Here is a 22,945-nt window from a genome sequence, read left to right on the forward strand (position 1 = left end):
GGAGTTTGAACCCTCAACCTTGCGCATTGCGATGTGTACACTTAATCAGGTACACTAGCACCTGCCCCCTTCCCAGGTGCTTTTTTTTTTTTGCTTCCAGGGTTATTGCTGGGACTTAGTGCCTGCACCATAAATCCACTGCTCCTGGAGGCTATTTTTTTTCCCCCTTTTGTTGCCCTTGTTGTAGCCTTGTTTTGGTTATTACTGTTGTTGTTTATGTCATTCGTTGTTGGATAGGACAGAGAGAAATGGAGAGAGGAGGGGAAGACAGAGGGGGAGAGAAAGACAGACACTTCCAGACCTGCCTCACTGCCTGTGAAGCGACTCCCCTGCATCTGGGGAGCCGGGGGCTCAAACCCGGATCCTTAGTGCTGGTCCTTGCACTTTGCGGCACATGTGCTTAACCCGCTGTGCTACCGCCCAAACCCCCCCCCCAGGTGTATTCTAATGGTACATGCATGCTGATGGTTGATGAGGTCATTAACTAAGGGCAGAACAAGGGTAAGAACACAAACCTGCTGGTTTCTACACCAGTGGTTGGATCCTGCACCTTCCCTCACTACAGTGGTGTTGCCCTCAGGGTTAGAGGAGTGTTCAATTAAACACACCAATTATAGATCAAAGCAGCTAATTCTCTTTGCTTAGACAAGTAGATAATGTAAATGAATAAACTGCCATTATTTTTTTAATTTTTTAAAATATATTTTTATTTATTTATTCCCTTTTGTTGTCCTTGTTTTATTGTTGTAGTTATTATTGTTGTCATCATTGTTGGATAGGACAGAGAGAAATGGAGAGAGGAGGGGAAGACAGAGAGGGGGAGAGAAAGATAGACACCTGCAGACCTGCTTCACCGCCTGTGAAACGACGCCCCTGCAAGTGGGGATCCAGGGACTCGAACCGGGATCCTTACGCCGGCCCTTGCACTTTGTGCCACCTGTACTTAACCTGCTGTGCTACCGCCTGACTCCCGTAAACACCATTATTATAACCAAAAATTAAACATTAAAGTGAGACTGAGATATACGTTTTTTGGTACCAGATTGGTCACACTTTTAAAAAATACAGGTTAGGGAATAATGATTATACAAAAAGTCGTGGTTCTGGAGATGGTGCAGGTGCAGTGTATAAGGCATAAGATTCTCAAAATAAGGTCCCAAGTTCAATCCCCAGCAGCACATGTGCCAGAGTGATGTCTGGTTATTTCTTTCTCTCCTCCTATCCTTCACATTAATTAATAAATAAATTTTTAAAAAGACTTTCAAGGCTGACATTCTGAGGTCCTAAATTTAATCCCTAGTACTACCATAAACCCAAACTAAGCAGTGTGCTCTGATGCCTCTCTTTCTCTCTTCTTCTTTCTCCCTTTCATTGAAAAAAAATTTTTAATGAGAAGAAAGTAAAATAACATAAATAAAAAAATACATTTTAGATCAATAATGCATGCACTAGGGAAGGCCAACAAGCTAGCTTATCTAGATAGCGTACCTGCTTTGTCATGTGCACAACCCAGGTTTTAGCCTGATACCCACAGTACACAGGAGGAAGCTTTGATGCTCTGGTATCTCTCTTATCTCTCACCTTGTCTCTCTATCTTTGAATCTGAAAAAGTTACCCTGGAGTGGTGAAGCACTAATGATGACAAATGTGTGTGTGTGTGTGTGTGTGTGTGTGTGTGTATCCAGGAGGTAGCAAAGTACATAAAGCATTGGACTCTCAAGCATGAGGTCCCAAGTTCAATCCCCGGTAGCACATGAACCAGAGTGATGTCTGCTTCTTTCTCTCTCTACATATCTTTTCATGAATAAGTAAAATCTTTAATACATATATATATATATATACATGTGTATATGTATGTACATATATGTATATATGTCTATGTAAATATATGACAAAATTAAAAAGGCGAAACGTAATCAGTAAAAATAAGCCTACCTTTTACCCCTTTTCTCTTACTGTCCCAAGTCCCTTTGAAGATATCCTATGCATACTCAAATATATGTTATTTATGTATTTTTTTAAATTTTTTACATGAGGTGACATAAATTCATTGTTTGGTCTTTTGTTTTTCCACTGGAATATCTTAGCAACTGATTCCTATCAGTAGATATAGTGCTGCCTCGTTTTTAAACATCTGCACAGGATTCCACTGTATAAAAATGACCAGAATTTGGTTATTCTATTAATGACCTTTAGGTTATCTACAATCTATTTTTAAAAGAGTTCTTTACTTATTAAAGAGAGTAAGAGAGAACTTGAGCATCATTCTGGCACATGGGATGCCTGAAGTTGAATTCAGGGCCTCATGCTTGAGAGTTCAAGGTTGGATCCACCTCTCACACCCTGGCTGTCTACAATCTTTTGCTATTATAAATGGTAACACAAAGAATAGCTATATCATTTTGTACCTGTGCAAGAACTTAGCATAAATTCCTAGCAGTGAAATTGGTCAAATTATAAAATGCTTTTAAGCTTTGTAAGATATCACTGAATTCCTCTTTGTAGAGAGAAATTTTTACCAGCAATGCTAGGGTACTCTGCTACCTTTACCAACAATCTCATCAAGCTCTCATCATTGTTAATATAATTAATTTTAATTTATTTTAGTATGAGGTTAAGATATAGCATATGTCTACCAATTTAAAATTTGCCCTCTTATGATATCTCTGCCTAAAGTCTAATGGTATTTTGTTAAAAAATAAAAATGGGAGGCGGGTGGTAGCTCAGTGGGTTAAACACACATGGCACAAAGCTCAAGGACCGATGCAAGGATCCCAGGTCAAGCCCCTGGCTCCCCACCTGCAGGGGAGTTGCTTCATAGGTGGTGAGGCAGTTCTGCAGGTGTCTATCTTTCTCTTCCTCTTTCTGTCTTCCCCTCTTCTCTCGATTTCTCTCTGTCCTATCCAACAACAACAATAGCAATAGAAACAATAACAACAACAACAAGGGCAACAAAATGAGAAAATGGCCTCCAGAAGCAGTGGATTCATAGTGCAGGCACCAAGCCCCACTAATAACCCTGGAGGGAAAAAAATGGGGGCGAGGGTAGCATAATAATTATACAAAAAGACTCTCATGACTGAGGCTCCCAAGTGCCAGGTTCAGTCCTCTGTACCACTATGAACCAGAGCTGAGCAGTACTCTGGAAAAACAATAAAAATGCATAGTATTAGAGGGGAAAAAATGGAGAGGACCCAGGAAATAGTATTGTTGTAGAGCTCTGGACTTCCAAGCATGAGGTCCCAAATTTAATCCCTGGCACCTTATATGCCAGAGTGCAGCTCCAGTCTCTCTCTCTCTCCTATAAATAAAATAAATAAATAAAATACATTTTAAAAAAGGAATGAGTGGAGATAAAAATAATAAATAAAAATACACATATATTCGGACTATAATATAGGCTCAATGTAGAAAAACTGGAAAACACAGAGACTAAAGAAATAAAGTAAATCATGGTCCTGAAAGAGTACAGTCTAGACTGTTCCCACCTGTGACCATGGACTGTGAACTCAGTCTGACATCCAGGATCAAGGTTATATAGGCTCCTGTGCTAAATATAAATAGACGTGAGAGAAGAGGACAAAAAAAAACATATAGATATGAAGTAAATCCACATCTGTGACCTTGAGAGAACTATTGCAGTTTCCAATGAACACAGAACTCTAGTGGTGGGAACAATGTGGACTTGTACCCCTATTATCTTATACTTTTGTAAATCAGTATATTAAATCACTAATAAAGAGAATAAAGTCATTCATACATTTAAATTCAATCTATGATGATATTTTAGTGTATAGCCATCATATATATGTGCTCTGTTTAGTAGGGGGAAATAAGCAGTGCTAAATGATTGGGTTAGTAGCCTTTCTCCCTGTAGTGCATTTTGTCTTTGATTTTGCTCAACTATAGTCATGAACATGTGCAATTTCATATCTCCAAGTCCAATTTTCCATTCAGGCAGACAAAGAGAGACAGATGGAGAGAGAGAAGCAAGAGACATGCCATAGTACTAGCACTCTAGACTTCTATGGTACTGCCCTTATGATGCAGGCACTCAGATTTCAGCTGTGTGAATGGCAAGGCATATGCCCTACCTAGTGAGCTATCTCTCTGATCCAGTAACAGTAAATTTATTTGTTTGTTTGCTTACTTACTTATTTATTTTTCCACCAGGCTTATCGCTGGGGCTCAGTGCCTGTATTACAAGTCCACTGCTCCTGGTGGCTTTTTTTTTTTTCTTTACTTGATAGGAGAGAAATTGAGAAAGGAGAGGAAGATAGAGAGGGAGAAAGACAGAGATACATGCAGTACTTGCTTCTGTACTTTAGAAGCTTTCTCCCTGCACATGAGGAGTGGGGACTCAAACCTGGATCCTTGCACATGGTAACATGTGTGCTTAACTAGGTGCACCACAACCCAATCTCTGTATTTTTAAATGATACATCCTTTCTTCTTTTCTTTTTTAAATATTTATTTATTCCCTTTTGTCCTTTTGTTTCCCTTGTTTTTTAATTGTGGTAGTTGTTATTGTTGTTGTTGATGTTATCGTTGTTGGATAGGATAGAGAGAAATGGAGAGAGGAGGGGAGAGAAAGACAGACACCTGAGACCTGCTTCACAGCCTGTGAAGCAACTCCCCTGCAGGTGGGGAGCCAGGAGTTCGAACCGGGATCCTTACACTCATTACTGCACTTTGAGCCATGTGCGCTTAACCTGCTGCACCACCGCCTGACGCCCAGGCAAATTCTTAAATGGCCTTACAATTCCTGATCCCCACATGTCACCCACACTTTCTTATGGCTAATACTATTCTAAATGTAGCTATTTTACAGATGTCATTATTTAGGACCCCAAGACAGTGGGTTTGATGTGAATATTATGCCTGACTTGATATGAATATTAGGTCTCACCTAACTATTTGAGATCTTTAAATCTGGAACTAGTCGTCAAAAGCAAAGGAAGTTGGCGATCAGAAGCATGTGGGGGGGTGCCATGGAAGAAGCTTTCTGTTGCAGACTTCACAGATAGAGTGGGCCTTAGAAGTAAAGAATATATGTGGTCTCCAGGACTCTGGGCAGCTTAGGGTTGACAGCAGAAAGCAAATGAGGACCTCAGTCCAACAGCTGCAAAGGGCTAAATTCAGCCAACAAAAGGCGGGAATGTGGAAGTAGTCTTCACCCACAGACTGCACTACTGACCTCAAAACTGTGAACTGGTAAATGGGTATTATTTTAAGTCACTTAGGTTGTTATGAGCAATAGGAAACAACTACCGCGCCAATTCAGCCCAAAGCAAATCATGCTTTTTTTGTTGTTGTTGTTGCCCTTGTTATTTTTATCATTGTTGTGCTTATTATTATTGTTGTTATTGATGTTGTTGTTGCCAGATGGGACAGAGAGAAATGGAGAGTGATGAGGAAGACAGAGAGGGGGAGAGAAAGATAGACACCTGCAGAGTTGCTTCATCGCCTGTGAAGCGACCTCCCTTGCAGGTGGAAAGCCGGGGTCAAACTGGGATTCTTATGCCAGTCCTCGAGCCATGTATGCTTAACCTACTGCGCTACAGCCCGACCCCCCCCCCTTTTATTTTTTTGGCATCCAACGACTCAATTAAGGAAGACCAATTAGGTAAGATGGTTCATTTGCCAAGCAGAAATCACAAAATCAGGTCTTCATATTGGAGGGGAAAGAGTTCTAGTGAGGGGAGTCAGACTGTAGCGCAGCGAGTTAAGCGAAGTTAAACGCAGGTGGCGTAAAGTGCAAGGACCAGCGTAAGGATCCCAGTTCGAGCCCCAGGATCCCCACCTGCAGGGGAGTCACTTCACAGGCGGTGAAGCAGATCTGCATTTGTCTTTCTCTCCCCGTCTTCCCCTTCTCTTTCCTTTCCTTTCTGTCCTATCCAACAACGAGGACATCAAGAACAACAATAAAACAAGGGCATCAAAAGAGAATAAATAAGTATTTTTTTTTTAAAAATTAAAGAGTTATAGTGAGAAGGTCAAGAAAAGCTGCTACTTGCCTCTGTGAGCTGTTGTCTCAGCTGTTCCTCAGTGAGACCCAGGGATCTCATCCCTCGGGCCCTGCAGGCAGACTGTAGTTCTGATACACTCAGAGCACTCACCCCTTCTTTGGCAATGGCCTGACAGGAAACAGAAGGAATGATGTTGGATATTTTGGCTGAAATTTTCTCTCACCCCTAAATTCCAACAAAATGGGAAACAGAATCTGAAGCTTTCACATTTTGTCCTTTGCACTAATGACGGCAAAGACCAGGAGCCTAAAAATCATGGTGACTTAGGAAGGTGTAACAGTTAAAAGGAAGAAATCCTAACAGATACTTACTTACCTCTTGCCTGACATTTCCGTCACCAAAGTAATTCTTTCCTTTTTGTTTTTCTTTCTTTAATATTTCTTTTCAGGGGGGAGGGGTGGGGGGCAAGGAACTAGCCCACTTGGTTAGTGGCTGCTTTGCCATGTGGGCAATTCAGGTTTGAGTCCGGCTTCCAAAGCTTCAGTGCTTTATCCTCATCTCTCTCTCTCTCTCTCTCTCTCTCTCTCTCTCCTGGCATATGATAGTGCTGGAGGATTGAATTTGGGACTTCAGTATGCTACCTCCCCAATCCCTTCCTGCTTTACATTTCACCTGGTTATGATATCACTTCCCTTTCATGACACCTTTAGGATCCATTTTAAAAACAGTGCACTTTAACAGCATTCAAAATAAATAAATACAAATAAAAATATAAAAAGCATTCAATGTACCATTTGCTATATGTCCTAATATTGTTCTTCCTTCACAATTCCCTTAACACCACCCCCAAAATAGCCCTAACTCTTTGGTCCACAAAACTCCCTCAGTAAATAACTTAATACAGTCTCTGCTTGGTGTGACTTAAAATCATGGTTCTTCTGGGACTAGTATTGTTCATTCCAAAGTTCTGAAAGCAACAACTGAAATCCAAATGGGCCCAAGGGTATCATGCTATCTTAGTTCTGGGAATTCCATCTCCTCCTGCAGGATGCTTGAAGACAGCTGTTTCAGACTCCTACAGTTTTTCCATTTTTTTTAAAGAGTTTAATTAATAGTTATAGTCCAACCTGTGCCTTTCTTATATAAGAGTGTTAAGTTTGGGAGTCAGATGGTAGCACAGCGGGTTAAGCGCATGTGGCGCAAAGCTCAAGGACCAGTTTAAGGATCCCGGTTCGAGCCCCTGGCTCCCCACCTGCAGGGGCGTCACTTCACAAGTGGTGAAGCAGGTCTGCAGGTGTCTATCTTTCTCTCCCCCTCTCTGTCTTCCCCTCTTCTCTCCATTTCTCTCTGTCCTATCCAACAACAACAACATCAATAACAACGACAATAATAACTACAACAATAAAACAACAAGGGCAACAAAAGGGAATAAATAAATAAATATTTTTTAAAGATGCATTAAGTTCTTTTTTAAAAAAAACTTATTATCTGTATTTATTTATTGGATAGAGACAGCCAGAAATTGAGAGGGAAGTGGGTAATAGGGAGAGAGACAGAAAGACACCTGCAGACAGCACTGCTTCACCACTTGTGAAGCTTTTCCCCCTGCAGGTGGGGACTGGGGGCTTGAACCAGGGCCCTTCTGCATTGCAACATGTGTACTCAACCAGGTGTGCCACCACCCGGCCCCAAGAGGTCTTAAATTCTATTTCCCCTCCCTGCATTATGTTTTGTCACTCCTCATTACTAGATCAGCTTATTCAGCAAATTATTTACTATAGTACCCTCAAGATGGGAGGGAGGTAGAGGTGTCGGGAGGACCAATGTCCTTAGCAGTGAAAAGAGTCTGTGGAACCCTTGTTCCTTCCCAGTGGGTCCTAACTATTTTAGACTAGCCCCAGCTAAAAATATGAATTGTCAATTATTTTTATGATTTCCTTCTCAAGAAAATGAGGAAAAGAGGATGACAGGGGGAGTCGGGCTGTAGCGCAGTGGGTTAAGCGCAGGTGGCACAAAGCACAAGAACCAGCATAAGGATCCTGATTCAAGCCCCCGGCTCCCCACCTGCAGGGGAGTCTCTTCACAAGCGGTGAAGCAGGTCTGCAGGTGTCTATCTTTCTCTCCCCCTCTCTGTCTTCCCCCTCCTCTCTCCATTTCTCTCTGTCCTATCCAACAATGACAACATCAATAACAACAATAATAACTACAACAATAAAACAAGGGCTACAAAAAGGGAAAATGAATAAATATTTTTTTTTAATTTTTTAAAAAGAGGATGACAGGCAATTCCAGAAATGCATAATCAAGTTATTGTGGTAATGGTCTTTCATTTTGCCAGAACCAGTCCATGGGTAGGCTGAAAAGAAGACACTATACTTCATCAGAAAGCCACCCGAAGGTATTTCCCAATGCCTTGCTAATGCCCTACAGCTATAGTTAGTCACTTACTTCATCATCTGCTTTTACAGACTTCAGATTCATCATGAGTTGAAAGCGGAGTAAATTGTTGGTTCCAAAATATTGCAGTTCTAGCAGCTTGCAAAGGGCAACCAGCTGAGGTCGGTTTAGGTGCTCCAGGGTGAGTTTATCCTCAAATAGTTTGGAAAAGCGAGCTATCTCTTTTGTGCTGGGCTTGTGGCCTGTTTGGACCTAGGTAGTGAGACAGAGGAACTAATTAAAACATTCCAGCAGAGTGCTTGAAAGACAGGTAAAAAGAATTCATGGACTTTATCTTATGTCTGGAAATGTGCCCTGTGGTACAAATAATAAAGAGATTTGTCTGAAATCCGTCTCAATAAGCTAAAATTTCAGGCAAAGTTCAAAATTCTACTTTTCTTTCCAAGAAGCTATCAATGTCTTCAACACATTGATTACTCTAATACAAACTTCCCTGTAAACTACCATGAGAGATGTTAGTGTTGTATGTATATGATATTTTCAAGTTCAGAGATGGTGAACAGTTCGGAAGATCCAAAATGACATAAGCTGTCCATATAACTGCCAACCCACAAGTTGCTTGGGATTATACAAAAGACTGATACCTGGGAGTGAGGCTGTAGCACAGCGGGTTAAGCGTAGGTGGTGCAAAGTGCGTGGACCAGCATAAGGATCCCGGTTCGAGCCCTTGACTCCCCCCACCTGCAGCGGAGTCACTTCTCAAGCAGGTCTGCAGGTGTCTATCTTTCTCTCCCCCCCTCTGTCTCCCCTCCCTCTCTCCATTTCTCTCTGTCCTATCCAACAATGACGACAATAATAATAACTACAATGAAACAAAAAGGGCAACAAAAGGAAATAAATATTAAAAAAATTTTTTTAAAAGACTGATACCTGTCTGACATAGAATGAAAACTGGGTAGATGCATCTCCCAAGCTGGCCCTGTTCCTCCTTGCCATTTCTGTAATTGTTTCTTGAAGAAATTTTGCTAGTTCCAACTTTGCAGCCATTTTCTTTCTCTGTTTTTCTTCCTTAAAAGTAGAAGAGGGAAAAGGTTATCAAATGTTCACAATTATAACTCAGTAGGTGAAGACAAGAGACAAATAACTGTCATTTTGTTACTGCTCGTCCGTATTTCAGGTGTTACCATTGTTTTTAGACCTAATCAAATACATACATACACTATATATATATACATGTATATATATATACATATATATACATAAATATATCAAAAGAAGTTCTGTTGGCATCTGTGTTCTTAATCTTACCTTTTATTTTTCACAGGTAAAATGATCATAAAGCGGGGGTAGATAGCATAATGGTCATGCAAACAGACTCTCATGCCCGAGGCTCCAAAGTCCCAGATTCAATTCCCCGCACCACCATAAGCCAGAGCTGACCAGTGCTCTGGTAAAATAAATAAATAAATAAATTACAAGAAACATAAAATGATCATAAATATTTGACTCACAGTGTCAAATATTTGACTCAGTGGGAGTATTTGTCATTATCTACAATTAGACTGAATTCCTTAAATTGACACAAAATGTCTAGATTGTTAGTTACACAAATTTCTGGTGTGCGTGCGTGCGTGCGTGCGTGCGTGCGTGTGTGTTTCCTGGATTATCCTTGGGCCACAAAGAAAAGTAGAAAATACACTCTATGATGAAGTAGCCTATAGTTTAAACAGAAAATAGATAATATTAGTTACATTATAGTGAATAAAGTGCTTTAACAGATATAAACAAAGCACAACACAAGAGTAAATATTTAGTCTTAAACACATTGTTTATTTGTATTTTTCTCCATTTATTTATTTATTTGTTTATGTTTATTTATTGCAACTAGGGTTAAATCCACTGCTCCCAGTGGCCTTTTTATTTTTTTGCCTTTTTAAAATGTCTATTTTTGAATATTTATCCCCTTTAGTTGCCCTTGTTTTATTGATGTAGTTATTATTGTTGTTGTTATTGATGTCATTGTTGGATAGGACAGAGAGAAATGGAGAGAAGACTGGGAGACAGAAGAGGGGGAGAGAAGACTCCCTAAATTTCTATTTTATTTGATAAGACAGATAGAAATTGAGAGAGGATGAGGAGACAGAGAGGGAAAGACAAAGATAGATACCTGCAGCCCTGCTTCACTGCTCATGAAGCCTCCCTTCTGTAGGTGAGATGCAGGGAATTCAAACCCAAGTCCTTGTACATGGTAATGTGTGCACTCAACCAAATACCACCTGGTCCCTGATTTGTACTACTGAATTTTAGAATGGTCTTTAAGGGAGTCAGGCTGTAGCGCAGCGGGTTAAGCTCAGGTGGCACAAAGTGCAAGGACCAGTGTAAGGATCCGGTACACGCCCCCAGCTCCCCACTTGCAGGGGAGTCACTTCACACACAGTGAAGCAGGTCTGCAGGTGTCTGTCTATCTCTCCCTCTCTCTGTCTTCCCTCCTCTCTCCATTTCTCTCTGTCCTATCCAACTATGATGACAACAATAATAACTACAATAATAAAACAACAAGGGCAACAAAAGGGAATAAAAAAAAAATGGTCCTTAACGATTCATCCAAAAAAAAAAATCACAGTATAACAATATTTTTATCAAAACCACTCATTTCACTCTTCCATATCCACCATTCATCATTTATTGAGCATTTCCCAGGATGTGAGTAAAAACGGGTAAGAATTCCTGTTTTTACAGAATTTCCAGTTTAATGAAAATGACACATTTAGTGACTAATGCTAATTCAGTAATGACATAAATTAATATGAAAGTATAACATATAATTACTATGACAGAGAAATGTATAGTACTGTGTGACCTGATATAAACAGAAGTGCTTAAGCTCTCTCTTCATGGATCGAAGCTAACAAGAAAGGAATTTCAAAGACCAGGTGGTGGCACACTCAGTAGAGTTCATCATACTCAAGGACTTGGGTTCAAACCCCTTACCCCCACCTGTAGAGGGAAGTTTCATAGGCAGTGAAACAGTGCTGCAAATATCTTTCTTCCTCTCTCTCTTGCTATTTCCTTCCTTCCCATTTCCTCTGTCTTTATAAAAAAAATTTTTAAAAAGAGGAAAAAGTAGTTTCTATGACTAATACTGTGATCACGGTATATATAAATATATATTTAGGGAGTAAGCAGTATGGGGAAAGAGGAATATTTAGATTAATCACTTTCTCCATTCTTCTTCTTCTAGCGTTTGCCACTTTCTCCATTAAAATCTAGCATCAAGTTTTTATTTCCTAAACCACTTTCATGGTTCAGGCTTTGTCATCTCTCTCGTATTATTACAGTAGCATTTCATCTTATTTCCTTTCCTGGGCATGATCATGTTAACTACCTTTCATCATCCACCACCATCAAGGGTAAATTCTGAAAATTCTTTAAGGGGGTGGTCTATACTTTCCACTTGACCCCAACACATCATCCTCAAAAATGCATTCCCTTGTGTTCCCTATTCCAACCACAGTGGTTCTTTCTAGTCAGTGGTCTCTGGCTATAGCATACGCTTTTGCACTATTAATCCATTTTAAGTGCCTTTCTTTCTATTTAAAATACCTTTCAGATGCTATGGTAAAATTCTATCATTCTTTATGTCTCAGCTCCAACATTAATTACCTCTTCTGTGAAATACTTCCCAGTCTGATACAACAATTGTCCTCTGACCTCCCATAATATTGTCTTCCTACTGCAGTCTGATAGAATGGAACAAAATGGGGGAGTCGGGCGGTAGCACAGCGAGTTAAGCGCAGGTGGTGCAAAGTGCAAGGACCTGTGTAAGGATACCGGTTCGAGCACCCGGTTCACAAGAAGTGAAGCAGGTCTGCAGGTGTCTCTTTCTCTCCCCCTCTGTTTTCCCCTCCTCTCTCCATTTCTCTCTGTCCTACCCAACAAAGACGACATCAATAAGTACAACAATAATAACCACAATAATAAAAGAACAAGGGCAACAGAAGGGAATAAATAAATATTTTTTTAAAAAGGGGAGTTGGGCTGTAGTGCAGTGGGTTAGGCACAGGTGGCGCAAAGCACAAGGACCTGTAAGGATCCCGGTTCGAGCCCTGGCTCCCCACCTGCAGGGGAGTCTCTTCACAAGTGGTGAAGCAGGTCTGCAGGTGTCTATCTTTCTCTCCCCCTCTCTGTCTTCTCCCATCTCTCTCCATTTCTCTCTGTCCTATGCAACAATGACAACAACAACAATAATAATAACTACAACAATAAAAAACAACAAGGGCAACAAAAGAGAATAAATAGATAAATAAAAAATTTTTTTAAAGAATGAAACAAAATGGTCTCTATTTTCTATATTATCATCTTCATAGTGACCATGAAGTGAGCATACCCTTTGTTCAAAGACTACTCAAAAGCATCAAATCAAATCATATCTATTCTCCAGTTAGTAATGGAAGAAATATTCAGTTTGCTTTCTTCTTTATTTCTAATGTTGGGATGTCAGAAGAGTCATGATGAATTTTTGCATAGAAAAACATAGGGAAAACATGTCAAGACTTTTCCAACAACCCAATAGTTAAAAACTAGTTAAAGTTAAAAAAAAAAAAGCTATATAAAATTGAATGGTGTTAGGAGCTTGTTTTTAACAAACTGTACTGGAAAAACTGAAAATTTGTGGCCCAGGATATGGTGCAGTGGACAAAGCACTGGACTCTGAAGCATGATGTTCTCAGTTCAATCCCTGGCAGCACATGTTCCAGAGTGGTTTGTTTTCTCTCTTCTCCTATCTTTCTCATTAATAAATAAATAAACTCTTTAAAAAATAATAACTGAAAAAAAATTTTAAATAACAACTGAAAATTAAAATGAGAGATCACTATATATGTAATAGAATGAATGGTTAATATTCAAAGTATAACAACATTAAGATATGGAATATCTGGTGAAGATATGGAATAACAGGAACTCACCCTACTGGGTATGCAAAATAGTATAGCCATCTTGAAAGGCAATCTAACAGTTACTAATAAAGCTAAGTATAGTTTTGGTTTTATTTTTTTAGCTATTTAAAACATGTATTTTCTTTTTTTATTGGGGGGACTAATGTTTTACAGTCAACAATAAAATACAGTAGTTGGTACATATGTAGCATTTCTCAGTTTTCTACATAACGCTCTAACCCTCCCACCTAAGTCCTCCTCCACTATCATGATCCAGGACCTGAACATCCCCCCCCTCCACCCCAGAGACCTTTACTTTGGTGCAATACATCCAGCTATGTATAGTCTTATTATATAATCCAACATTGTTCTCCTAGATATTTACCCCAGTGAGTTGAAAGCTTATGTAGAGATTAAAAGATTAAAAAACCTAGACACGAGAGCCCTACAAAACAGCTCACTTAATGAGCTGCTTCACTATGATTACAACCCGTGTTCAAGTCCAGCCCTCACCTTGAAGGAAGTTTCAGTGCTGTGAACACCCCTACCCCCCCGCCACACACACACATACACAAAAAGAGATCTGGATATGAATGTTTATGGAAAGTTAATTCAGAATTTCCCCAAAATCGAAACAACAAAAACGTGTACCTTTCAACAGGATAAACAAACTATGGTACATCTATAAAAGGGAAATTATGCAGTGTAGAAAGAAATGAATCATGAAAAATATTAAGAAACCATAATTGCATATTGCTAATAAAAAGAAGCCAATGTGAAAGGCTATAAAATGTGTGGTTTCAACATTATAACATTCAGAGAAAGGCAAAACTATAGACAGTAAAAAGATCAGTAGTTGGGCTGGAAAGACAGCTTGTGTGGACAGTGTGCCTGCTTTGTCATGTGCTCAAGTCTGGCCCCTACCACATGGGGGGAAGTTTTGATGCTATGGAACCTTTTCCTTTCTCCATTCATCTCTCTATCTCAGTATCTCTCTTTCAGTCTGGAAAAGTTGGCCTGGAACAGTAAAGTCTCAGTGATAATAATAATTTAAAAAAAAAAAGGAAAGAAAGATTGTGCTCCCTACTCAGAAGGGTCTAGGAAGGAGACGGACAAACAAGAGGAGCACAAAGGATTTTATAACCATGAAACTATTCTGTATGATGCTATGATGGTGCATACACAACAGTTTGTGTTTGTCAAAACCTATGTTACTATATAATGCTGTGAAACCTAATGTAAAGTCTGAGCAGAAGTACTGTTACACAGATCATGGCCCTTCAACTGCAACAAACATACCACACTAAAGCAAGATGTTAACAATAGGGGAAATGCCAGGCAAAAAGGTATCCTAAGAATCTCAGTACTTTCTGCTCAATTCTCCATAAACCTAAAAACTGCTCGAATAAATAAATAAAGTGTGTTATAGAAAAAGTTTGTAAGATCCTACATACATACCTTTTTGGATTCACTTTCAAACGTTGATGGCAACATCTCTGGGAATAGTTTCAGAAACACTGGTAATAAGAATTCCATGAAGGGTACAATTATGAACACCATAAATGGAACCAGGCGGAAGAAATCAACACAAGTTCTCAACAGCTAAAGAATTAAATGCATATGCAGTATTCATTATTTTAGGTCATGCCAAAAACAAACAAACAAACAAAACAAAACAAAACATAAAAGCCTGCCTTGGTTTTTAAAATGTTTAAAAAAAAAATCAAAGACATTTTCTGCAGCTGTTTGTAAAATGGGAAGGTGGATTTTTCCTCCCTTAAGTAGTATTTATGGGCTATCTTTATGGAAATCTACAATAATCAAAACATTATTGGCATTTCTTAGCTTTTTTCTTTTCTTTTCTTTTTATATAATCTCCAGGGCTTCACCACTCTGGGATGACTTTTTCAGAGGGTAGCTTTCTCAGAAGGGGGGGGGGGGGCCTCCACAGCACTGAAGCTTCTTTCAATAAAATGGAGGTACATGAGTTGTGCAAATGACAGAGCGGCACACTATTCAGGTGAGCTATTTTGCTGGCCTCATTTCTTAGCTTTCATCTAAGGGGGTTGTACTTTAATAACACAGTATTTTTCTGTCTTTCTCTCTTTCTTTCTTCTTTTTTTTTTTTTTAACCAGAGCACTGCTCAGCTCTGGCTTATGGTGGTGCAGGGGATTGAACCTGGGACTTCATAGAGCGTCAGGCATGAGAGTCTCTTTGCATAACCATTATGCTATCTACCCCTGCCCAATAACACAGGGTCTTTAAAATTTTTTAAGGGGTGTGGAAGTGGCTAAAGCACATACATTATAATGCTTTAGTACTCAGGTTCAAGTCCCCAGTTCCTACCTACAGCAGAGAAGTTTCACAAGCAGAGAAATATACTGCTACCGGGTTTCTCTCTATCCACCTCTGCTGCCTCCTTCCCTCTCAACTTCTCTCTGTCTCTACCCAAGAAATAAGCAAATAAACCAAAAGCAATTACAAATCATTTTCAATGTGTATATTTAAGATATTAACAATAGTCTATACTTCAGATTCATATATCAACCTGAGTTTTTTTACAACTCCTTGCAGATATGAGAAACAGTATTATAATCATTCTATAGGCAAGTTATACACATTTGAAGAATCATGCCTAAAATTGTATAGCAACTCAGTAGACAATAAACTAAGAATTCTGGTTCTCATCATCAGCTGCTATCCTAGTTTGGGATTTTTTTTTTTTTTAGGATAAATTTTTGAGTTTAAAACTTGGTTCTAAAATAGATCATTTTAACCTTCCGTTTGCTTTCTCAAATATGACTCTTGCCTACCCTTCGTCTCTCTCGTCTGGTCAGCACCTGTCCATGCAACAGCCTCCAAACCATTCTGGCAGCAACTTTGGTATCAATCCAAAGCAAATAGAATCCATTGTAATAATATTTAAGTTCATCCACAATTCTTTGTCTTAAAGATCGCTTTTCTTCCTTAATCTTCAAGCCAGTTTCTCCTCTGGGCTTAGGGCTTGTTACCTGTGACTTTTTTGTGGTTTGCTCCAATTGAGGTTTACCAGGGAGGTCTTGTAACCAACATGCTGATGTGTGTAGCTTTTGTATTATTCTAGTTCGTGCGTGAAGTGCTTTACTGCCTGGCTGGCTAGGGTAGGTGAACTTCTTGCTGCCATAGTTTTTCACATGTGTTTTATTTAAATGGAAATCTGGCAAGTGAAGAAATGCGAGTGATGGGGAGTAAGAAGCACAGGTAGGGTGGACAAAATGGCTATGGAATCTGGAATAAAAAAAAAAACATCCTCTGAGTTGAGCACATACAATCACAAACTCAAAAGTTAAAGAAATATGTATTTCATCTGATCAAAATAAAGCAGTAGTTTTTCAGCCTGTATTTTGAAAGATAATGTTCATTTATGAGTGAAATGTAACTTTTATCACAGTTGAAAAAAAGTATCCTTTTGTTTTGGTTGAATAATATACTCTATAACGAAGAACAAGAAATTGATTCCTAAGGACACTAGAAGTTAGCAAACCTGCAACTGATTCTTGTTTGTTTGTTTACTGTCACCAGGGTTATTCGGGGTCTCGGTGCCTGCATGACAAAACCAAAGCACCCAGTAGCCGTTTTCCCACCTGGGTGCTTGGGCATGGTAATGTGTGTGCTCAGCTGGATGCACCATCAGCTGCCCCCCTGCAACTAATAACTTAAAATGTCATAGCAAACAACTTTCCAACAGGAATTATGTCTGAAGGTTTACCCGTCTACTATAATAAAACAGGTGGAAGACTTAGGTCTTTAGCTACACTACTGACAATAGAAATGTTTGACCGAAACACTTCCTGCTCCCTGTGGGATTAACCAATCATATAATACCACCTTGTCTATGTAGTACACATGGACTCCCTTTAATAGAGGCCCTCAGAGAGCTGAAATACTATTCACTTACTATTTCTTTTTATTATTATTTTTTTATTATCTTTATTCATTGGATAGAAACAGCCAGAAATCAAGAGGGAAGGAGGAGATAGACAGAGAGACACCTGAAACCCTGCTTCACCACTTGCAAAGCTTTCCCCCTGCAGGTGGGGGCCAGGGGCTCGAACCCAGGTCCTTTTGCACTGTAACATGTCGCTCAACCAGGTGCACCACCACCCGGCCCCGTCACTTATTATTTCTTAAGAATTTAGGGAAGAGAATTATCATTAGGACCCTACCTGAGTATCTCTATATCCCAGATATGTACCACCTCACATCTTTCTATTTGTGTGTGTTTAATATTTATTTATTTATTCCCTTTTGTTGCCCTTGTTGTAGTTATTATTGTTATTGATATTATTGATGTCGTCGTTGTTGGATAGGACAGAGAGAAATTGAGAGAGGAGGGGAAGACTAAAACAGGGAGAGAAAGACAGACACCTGCAGACCTGCTTCACCGCTTGTAAAGCAACTCCCTTGCAGGTGGAGAGCCAGGGACTCAAACAAGGATCCTTACGACGATGGTCCTTGCGCTTTGCGCCATGTGCGCTTAATCTGCTGCGCTACCACCCGACTCCCGTACATCTTTCTATTTTAATTAATTAGTTAATTAATTTGTTTATTACTGGATAGAGACCAAGAGAAATTGAGACAGGAGGGAGAGAGACAGGGAGATGCCTGCAGCTCTACTTCACCACTCATGAAACTTTTCCCTTGCAGTTGGAGACCAGGGGCTTGAACCTGGATCCTTGCACACTACAGTGTGTGTGCTTAACTGGCTGTGTGCCACCTGTCCCCTCACATTTTTCAATTAATTAACATAATAAATTGTTTGAAAATAAAGATAAGATCCATTTAGTCAAGCAAAGAGGCCAGCAAAGAGGCTTCTTTTGATGAGGAGATGGATTTTTTCATTATTGCAGTTTTAAAAATTTATTATTTTATAGAGATAGAAACTGAGAGAGAAGGGGAGGGAAAGAGGGAGACAGAAAAAGAGACACCTGCAGTACTGCTTTGCTTCACTGCTTGTGAAGCTTTCCCCCTTCAGGTGGGGACCAGAAACTTGAACCAGCATCCCTACACAGAGTAAGATGCAGTTTACCGGGTGCACTACTGCAATAATCACTGACTCAAGAGCTGTCATTCAGGCTACTGTAACCTCTATCTAACTTGCACCAAACATACAGAAATATCACTTGGTCCCAGTTGTAAACTATTTAGAAAATTTTAGGTTGGGCCTGGGCACTGGCATACCTGATTGAATGTACATGTTACCATACTCAAGGACCTGGGTTCAAGCCCCAAGACCCACCTGTAGAGAAGAAACTTCACTAGTAGTAAAGCAGGTCTCTCTCTCTCTCTCTCTCTCTCTCTCCTACTCCTTCAATCTCTCCCTCCCCCCTCAATTTCTCTCGGTCCTGTCAAATAAAAGAGAAAAAGAAAACAAAGATAACTTGAGGTTAAGTTTAAATATATCAGGGGTGGGGTGAGGGCTCACCTGGTAGAGTGCATACATTAGCATTCATGAGGACTTAGATTCAAGCTCCTAGTCCTCATCTGCAAGGGGGAAGCTTCAGGAGGTGGGGCAGTGCTACAGGTGTCTCTCCTCTCTGTCTCTTTTTCACTCCCTCCCCTCCTCTCTCTCTGTGGCTCACCTTCTATTCAAAAAGAAAAAGAAAAAAAAACCCACTGGGAATGGTGGAGTCATCATGCAGAAACCAAATCCCAGCAATAACCCTAGTGGGAGGGGGGAAAATATACATATATCAGAATATCAGCGTTCCTAAAACTGACAAAAAGTTTTAATTGTGTACTAAACCCAACATTTTATGTATTTTCCATTTAGGATAATAAAGTTCACGTAAGTATTGAGGAGAGGAAATTCCAAGGCTTACCTTGTTCGGGCAATAGTTAAGATTGTGTTATAAGTGTAGAAGGCCATATTTAAATTTTGCCTCAGTTAGTCAACAAGGGAACCTAGATAGAAGGAGCAAGTAAACAATTTAGTATTTAACAATACAACATAAAACCCATCTCCTGCAGTATTGACAGCTTTTGTACTGAGGGTGTGTTTGCAGGTGGGTCTATGTGTCCATCTCTTTCTTAAAAAGTGGCTCTGGAGCACTGAAGCTCCAATTAAGTTCCAGAAACAAGAGAAAACAAACAAAAAGGGGCCGGGTGGTGGCGCACCTGGCTGAGCGTACATGTGTCAATGCTCAAGGTCCTTGGTTCAAGCCCCTGGTCCCCACCTGCAGGGGGACAGCTTTGCAAGCAGGTGAAGCAGTGTTGCAGGTGTCTGTCTCTCTCCCTCTCTATTATCCCCTTCCCTCTAGATTTTTCTCTCTCTATCCAATAAATAAATAAAGCTAAAAAAGCTAAAAAAGGGGAATTGGGCGGTAGCGCTGCGGGTTAAGCACAGGTGGCACAAAGCGCAAGGACTGGCTTAAGGATCCCGGTTCAAACCCCGGCTCCCCACCTGCAGAGGAGTTGCTTCACAAGTGGTGAAGCAGGTCTTCAGGTGTCTATCTTTCTCCCTCTCTGTAGCCCCCCCCCCCATTTCTCTCTGTCCTACCCAACTACAACAATAAAACAACAAGGGCAACAGAAGGGAATAAATATTTTTTTTAAAAGAGAGAAAAAACAGATACTTAAAAAAAGAGCTAAAAAAAAAAAAGGGAGTCTGGCGGTAGCACAGTGGGTTAAGCACACGTGGCGAAAAGCGCAAGGACCCACGTAAGGATCCCTGTTGGAGCCCCTGCTCCCCACCTGCAAGGGAGTGGCTTCACAGGTAGTGAAGCAGGTCTGCAGGTGTCTTTCTCTCCCCCTCTTTGTCTTTCCCGCCTCTCGATTTCTCTCTGTCCTATCCAACGATAGCAAAAACAACAATAATAATATCGACAACAATGATAAAACAACAAGGGCAACAAAAGGGGAAAAAATGGTCTCCAGGAGCAGTGGATTCCTGGTGCAGGCACCGAGCCCTGGCAATAACCCTGAAGGGAAAAAAAAAAAAAGCTAAAAAAAGAAATTAAAAAAAGAATATTTTAACAAATAGAAAATCACATATCACATATACTGAGATTGGGAAACACATTATGGGCTGGGGAGACAGCATAATGCTTAGGTAAAACTTTCATGCCTGAGGCTCCTATGCTTCCATGTTCAATCCCCAGCACCACCAGATGCCAGAGCTGAGCAGCACTCTGGGGTATGTGTGTGTGTTTCTCATTAAAATAAAATATTTTAAAAAACACATTGTATTGGGTTGTTGGAAAAGTCAGGACATATTTTTCTATGTTTTTCTTTTTCTTTTTTTAACCCAGAGCACTACTCAGCTGTGGTTTATGATGTTGTGGGGGACTGAACCTGGGACTTTGAAACCTCAGGCATGAGAGTCTCTTTGCATTATGCTATCTACCCTGCCCTTTTCTATGTTTTTCTAAGCAAAAATGTGTCACAACTTTTCCAATAACCGAGTAGCATACTGGGAGGTAGTAGAGCAGAAAAGCTGAAAGTAAAAGGTTCTGAGTTCCAGCCCCACATGCCAGTGTATGGTTCACATTACATGTGTCACAAATATATTAATAAATTTTTTAAGAATACATGAAGATAACAGGATGCTTTTTTTTTTAACAATTGCAAGGATGGGGTTTTTACATCTTCTATTCAAGGTGTAAATTTTCCTTTAAGTTTATTTCCAACGATTATGAATAATATTTTCTTAGCCCTGGGTTTGACAAGGGTATTTTGAGATGCCAACAAACAGATAGGTTCTCTGATGTCATATTGTTCAGGATGATAATATGATCTTCAAAAACATTCTGGTTTCTGATCTACTTAAATGGTTGCCAAACTGAGCAAGACATACTTAATTGAAACCTAGAACTATATAGGCAGAAAGTAAATGTATTGTATTTGTTCTCAGTTTTTTTTTCTTACATGATCAAGTTGCTCCAGACTTTAAAAAGGAAGACAACTCACTAATTTCATTTATGTATAGTAGTGAAAAAGAATACATAGGGCACGCATGTACAGTTCAAAGAGGAGGTAGTCCGTGTTTTTCTACGAGTGATACTCCCAATGGAGCCCAAATGGAGCTTTATGCTTTTAAATAAGCGTTACCCAAAAATTTTCCCATATTCTGTACAGCCTTACTATCTTACACAGTTAATTCTGCTTTCCTGCTGGAGAGAATGGAAGCTTAGGGGGAGGAGGCAAGAGGGGTGTGTCTCTCCTGGATGAAAACCCCACCCATAGAGTTGACATTTTGAACTAGGAGTTCAAACTTCAAAACTTGAGAACCTTGGGACCCAGCCTTAGGTGGACGGACTCACGGTGTTAGCAGATCAGACCGGGTCCCCGGGTCACCTGTTCTGGGCTGGAGGTAAACTCTTCCCCAAGGGTCAGGCCCGGGCGGGGGCGTGGCCGCGCTGGCAGCCCCACCCCCACGCCGGGGCGCTTGCACCCACATTTGTGAACCTCCTCCCCATTACCTTTGCTTCCGGTACTTGGCCACAGGGGCCCTAAACCGCCCTGAGCTTCCTCGACTCGTGGCTTTTGTGCGTGGTGTGTGTCGGTGGGCTGTGTTTGTCGGGGTGGGGTGGGGATGGGGGGGACCTTTGTTTTGGTGCCAGGGTGGCGCAGGTACCACAACGACGAACCGTGTAGGCGATCCGGGTTGAGGGAGGAAAGACGGAGAGAAGCAGGATGGAAGGGACGGAAGAGAAAGGAAGAAGAGAAGCATGAAAGTGTGGAGGGGCAGAGGGTGGAGGTTGAGCTCCCAAGTTGAGGGGTGCAGTATGTTCAGGGGAGGTGGGACGGACGAAGTCAAGGATTGAGGAGATCAAGGTGAAGAACTGGAAGCTGTCGGGAAAACTGGGCGCCGATGGGAGGAGCAGGATGCCGAGGGTGTGGGATCCGGAGGAAAACAAGTACGCTGAGTCCACCAAGTCACAGCCTAGGACGGCCCGCCACCCCTACCTCCTCCGGCAGGCTCCCGGGAACGGCTGCCTCAGTCCTCCAGGCCCTTCCCAATCACCCCCCCTTAACCCAGAGCTAGAAAGGCCGGAGGCCAAGTCTCTATGGCTCCACCTCTCGTTCCTCACCCGCCAACGTCACTGAGTGACGACACCACCCACCAATGAACGGTCAGGTTTGAGGGGCGGGCGTCCTTCGGAGGACGCGGTTCCCGAGGCCGTGAGGTCCCGCTCTGATCTGCGAAGTGACCTTTCCTGGGGGTTCAGACTTGTGCCGGGCGTCTCCCAAAGTCTCTTATTTTTCACCTGTCCACACTTTGCAGGCTGCACTTTAACAGCTGCCCCTCCCTCTAGCCGGCCCTCTTCATTGAAGACTAGGATAAAGAAGCTTTTAACCTATAGATAGCATAATACACCCCGATAGTCGCCATGGTAACCATTTTGGACTCAGGAATTACATCATCTTGAGAGGTTTCTTTTCCCTCCACCCGCCTGCACCAACTCCGCCAAAGCCGTGGAAGGGTGTGCGAGGGGTGTATGGGGGTGATAGAAAGGGCGGGAATATCTATCTCCTTTTTCCAGGTGTTGGGACTGAAATGCAGTGAAATAATCCTAGAGAAATCGGAATTCCACAAAGGAAATTTGCTGTGTAAATGTTTTCTTAATAGGCATTGTTTTCTTAATAGTAGTTGTACAGAA

General features: G+C 40.9%; 1 protein-coding gene across 5 annotated transcripts in view; it reads right to left on the reverse strand.

The window, feature by feature from the left end:
- Positions 1-22,574, reverse strand: part of LETM2 (leucine zipper and EF-hand containing transmembrane protein 2) — a 29,452-nt gene extending 6,878 nt beyond the window's left edge. The window contains exons 1-7 of one of the 5 annotated variants that reach the window (XM_060182461.1): positions 22,409-22,574; positions 19,166-19,247; positions 16,118-16,571; positions 14,762-14,905; positions 9,297-9,434; positions 8,418-8,618; positions 6,018-6,137 (exon numbers count right to left, since the gene is read on the reverse strand). In XM_060182461.1, the coding sequence (XP_060038444.1) occupies positions 6,018-6,137; positions 8,418-8,618; positions 9,297-9,434; positions 14,762-14,905; positions 16,118-16,571; positions 19,166-19,212 (1,104 nt within the window). In that variant the 5' untranslated portion in view covers positions 19,213-19,247; positions 22,409-22,574. Of the gene's footprint in view, positions 1-6,017; positions 6,138-8,417; positions 8,619-9,296; positions 9,435-14,761; positions 14,906-16,117; positions 16,572-19,165; positions 19,248-21,763 lie in introns of those variants that run through there. The other 4 variants (XM_060182465.1, XM_007516710.2, XM_060182460.1 and 1 more) reach the window with 4 other exon arrangements.
- Positions 22,575-22,945: the final 371 nt, after the last annotated feature.

This window comes from Erinaceus europaeus, chromosome 2 (assembly GCF_950295315.1).
Source record: "Erinaceus europaeus chromosome 2, mEriEur2.1, whole genome shotgun sequence".
Taxonomy (NCBI): domain Eukaryota; kingdom Metazoa; phylum Chordata; class Mammalia; order Eulipotyphla; family Erinaceidae; genus Erinaceus; species Erinaceus europaeus.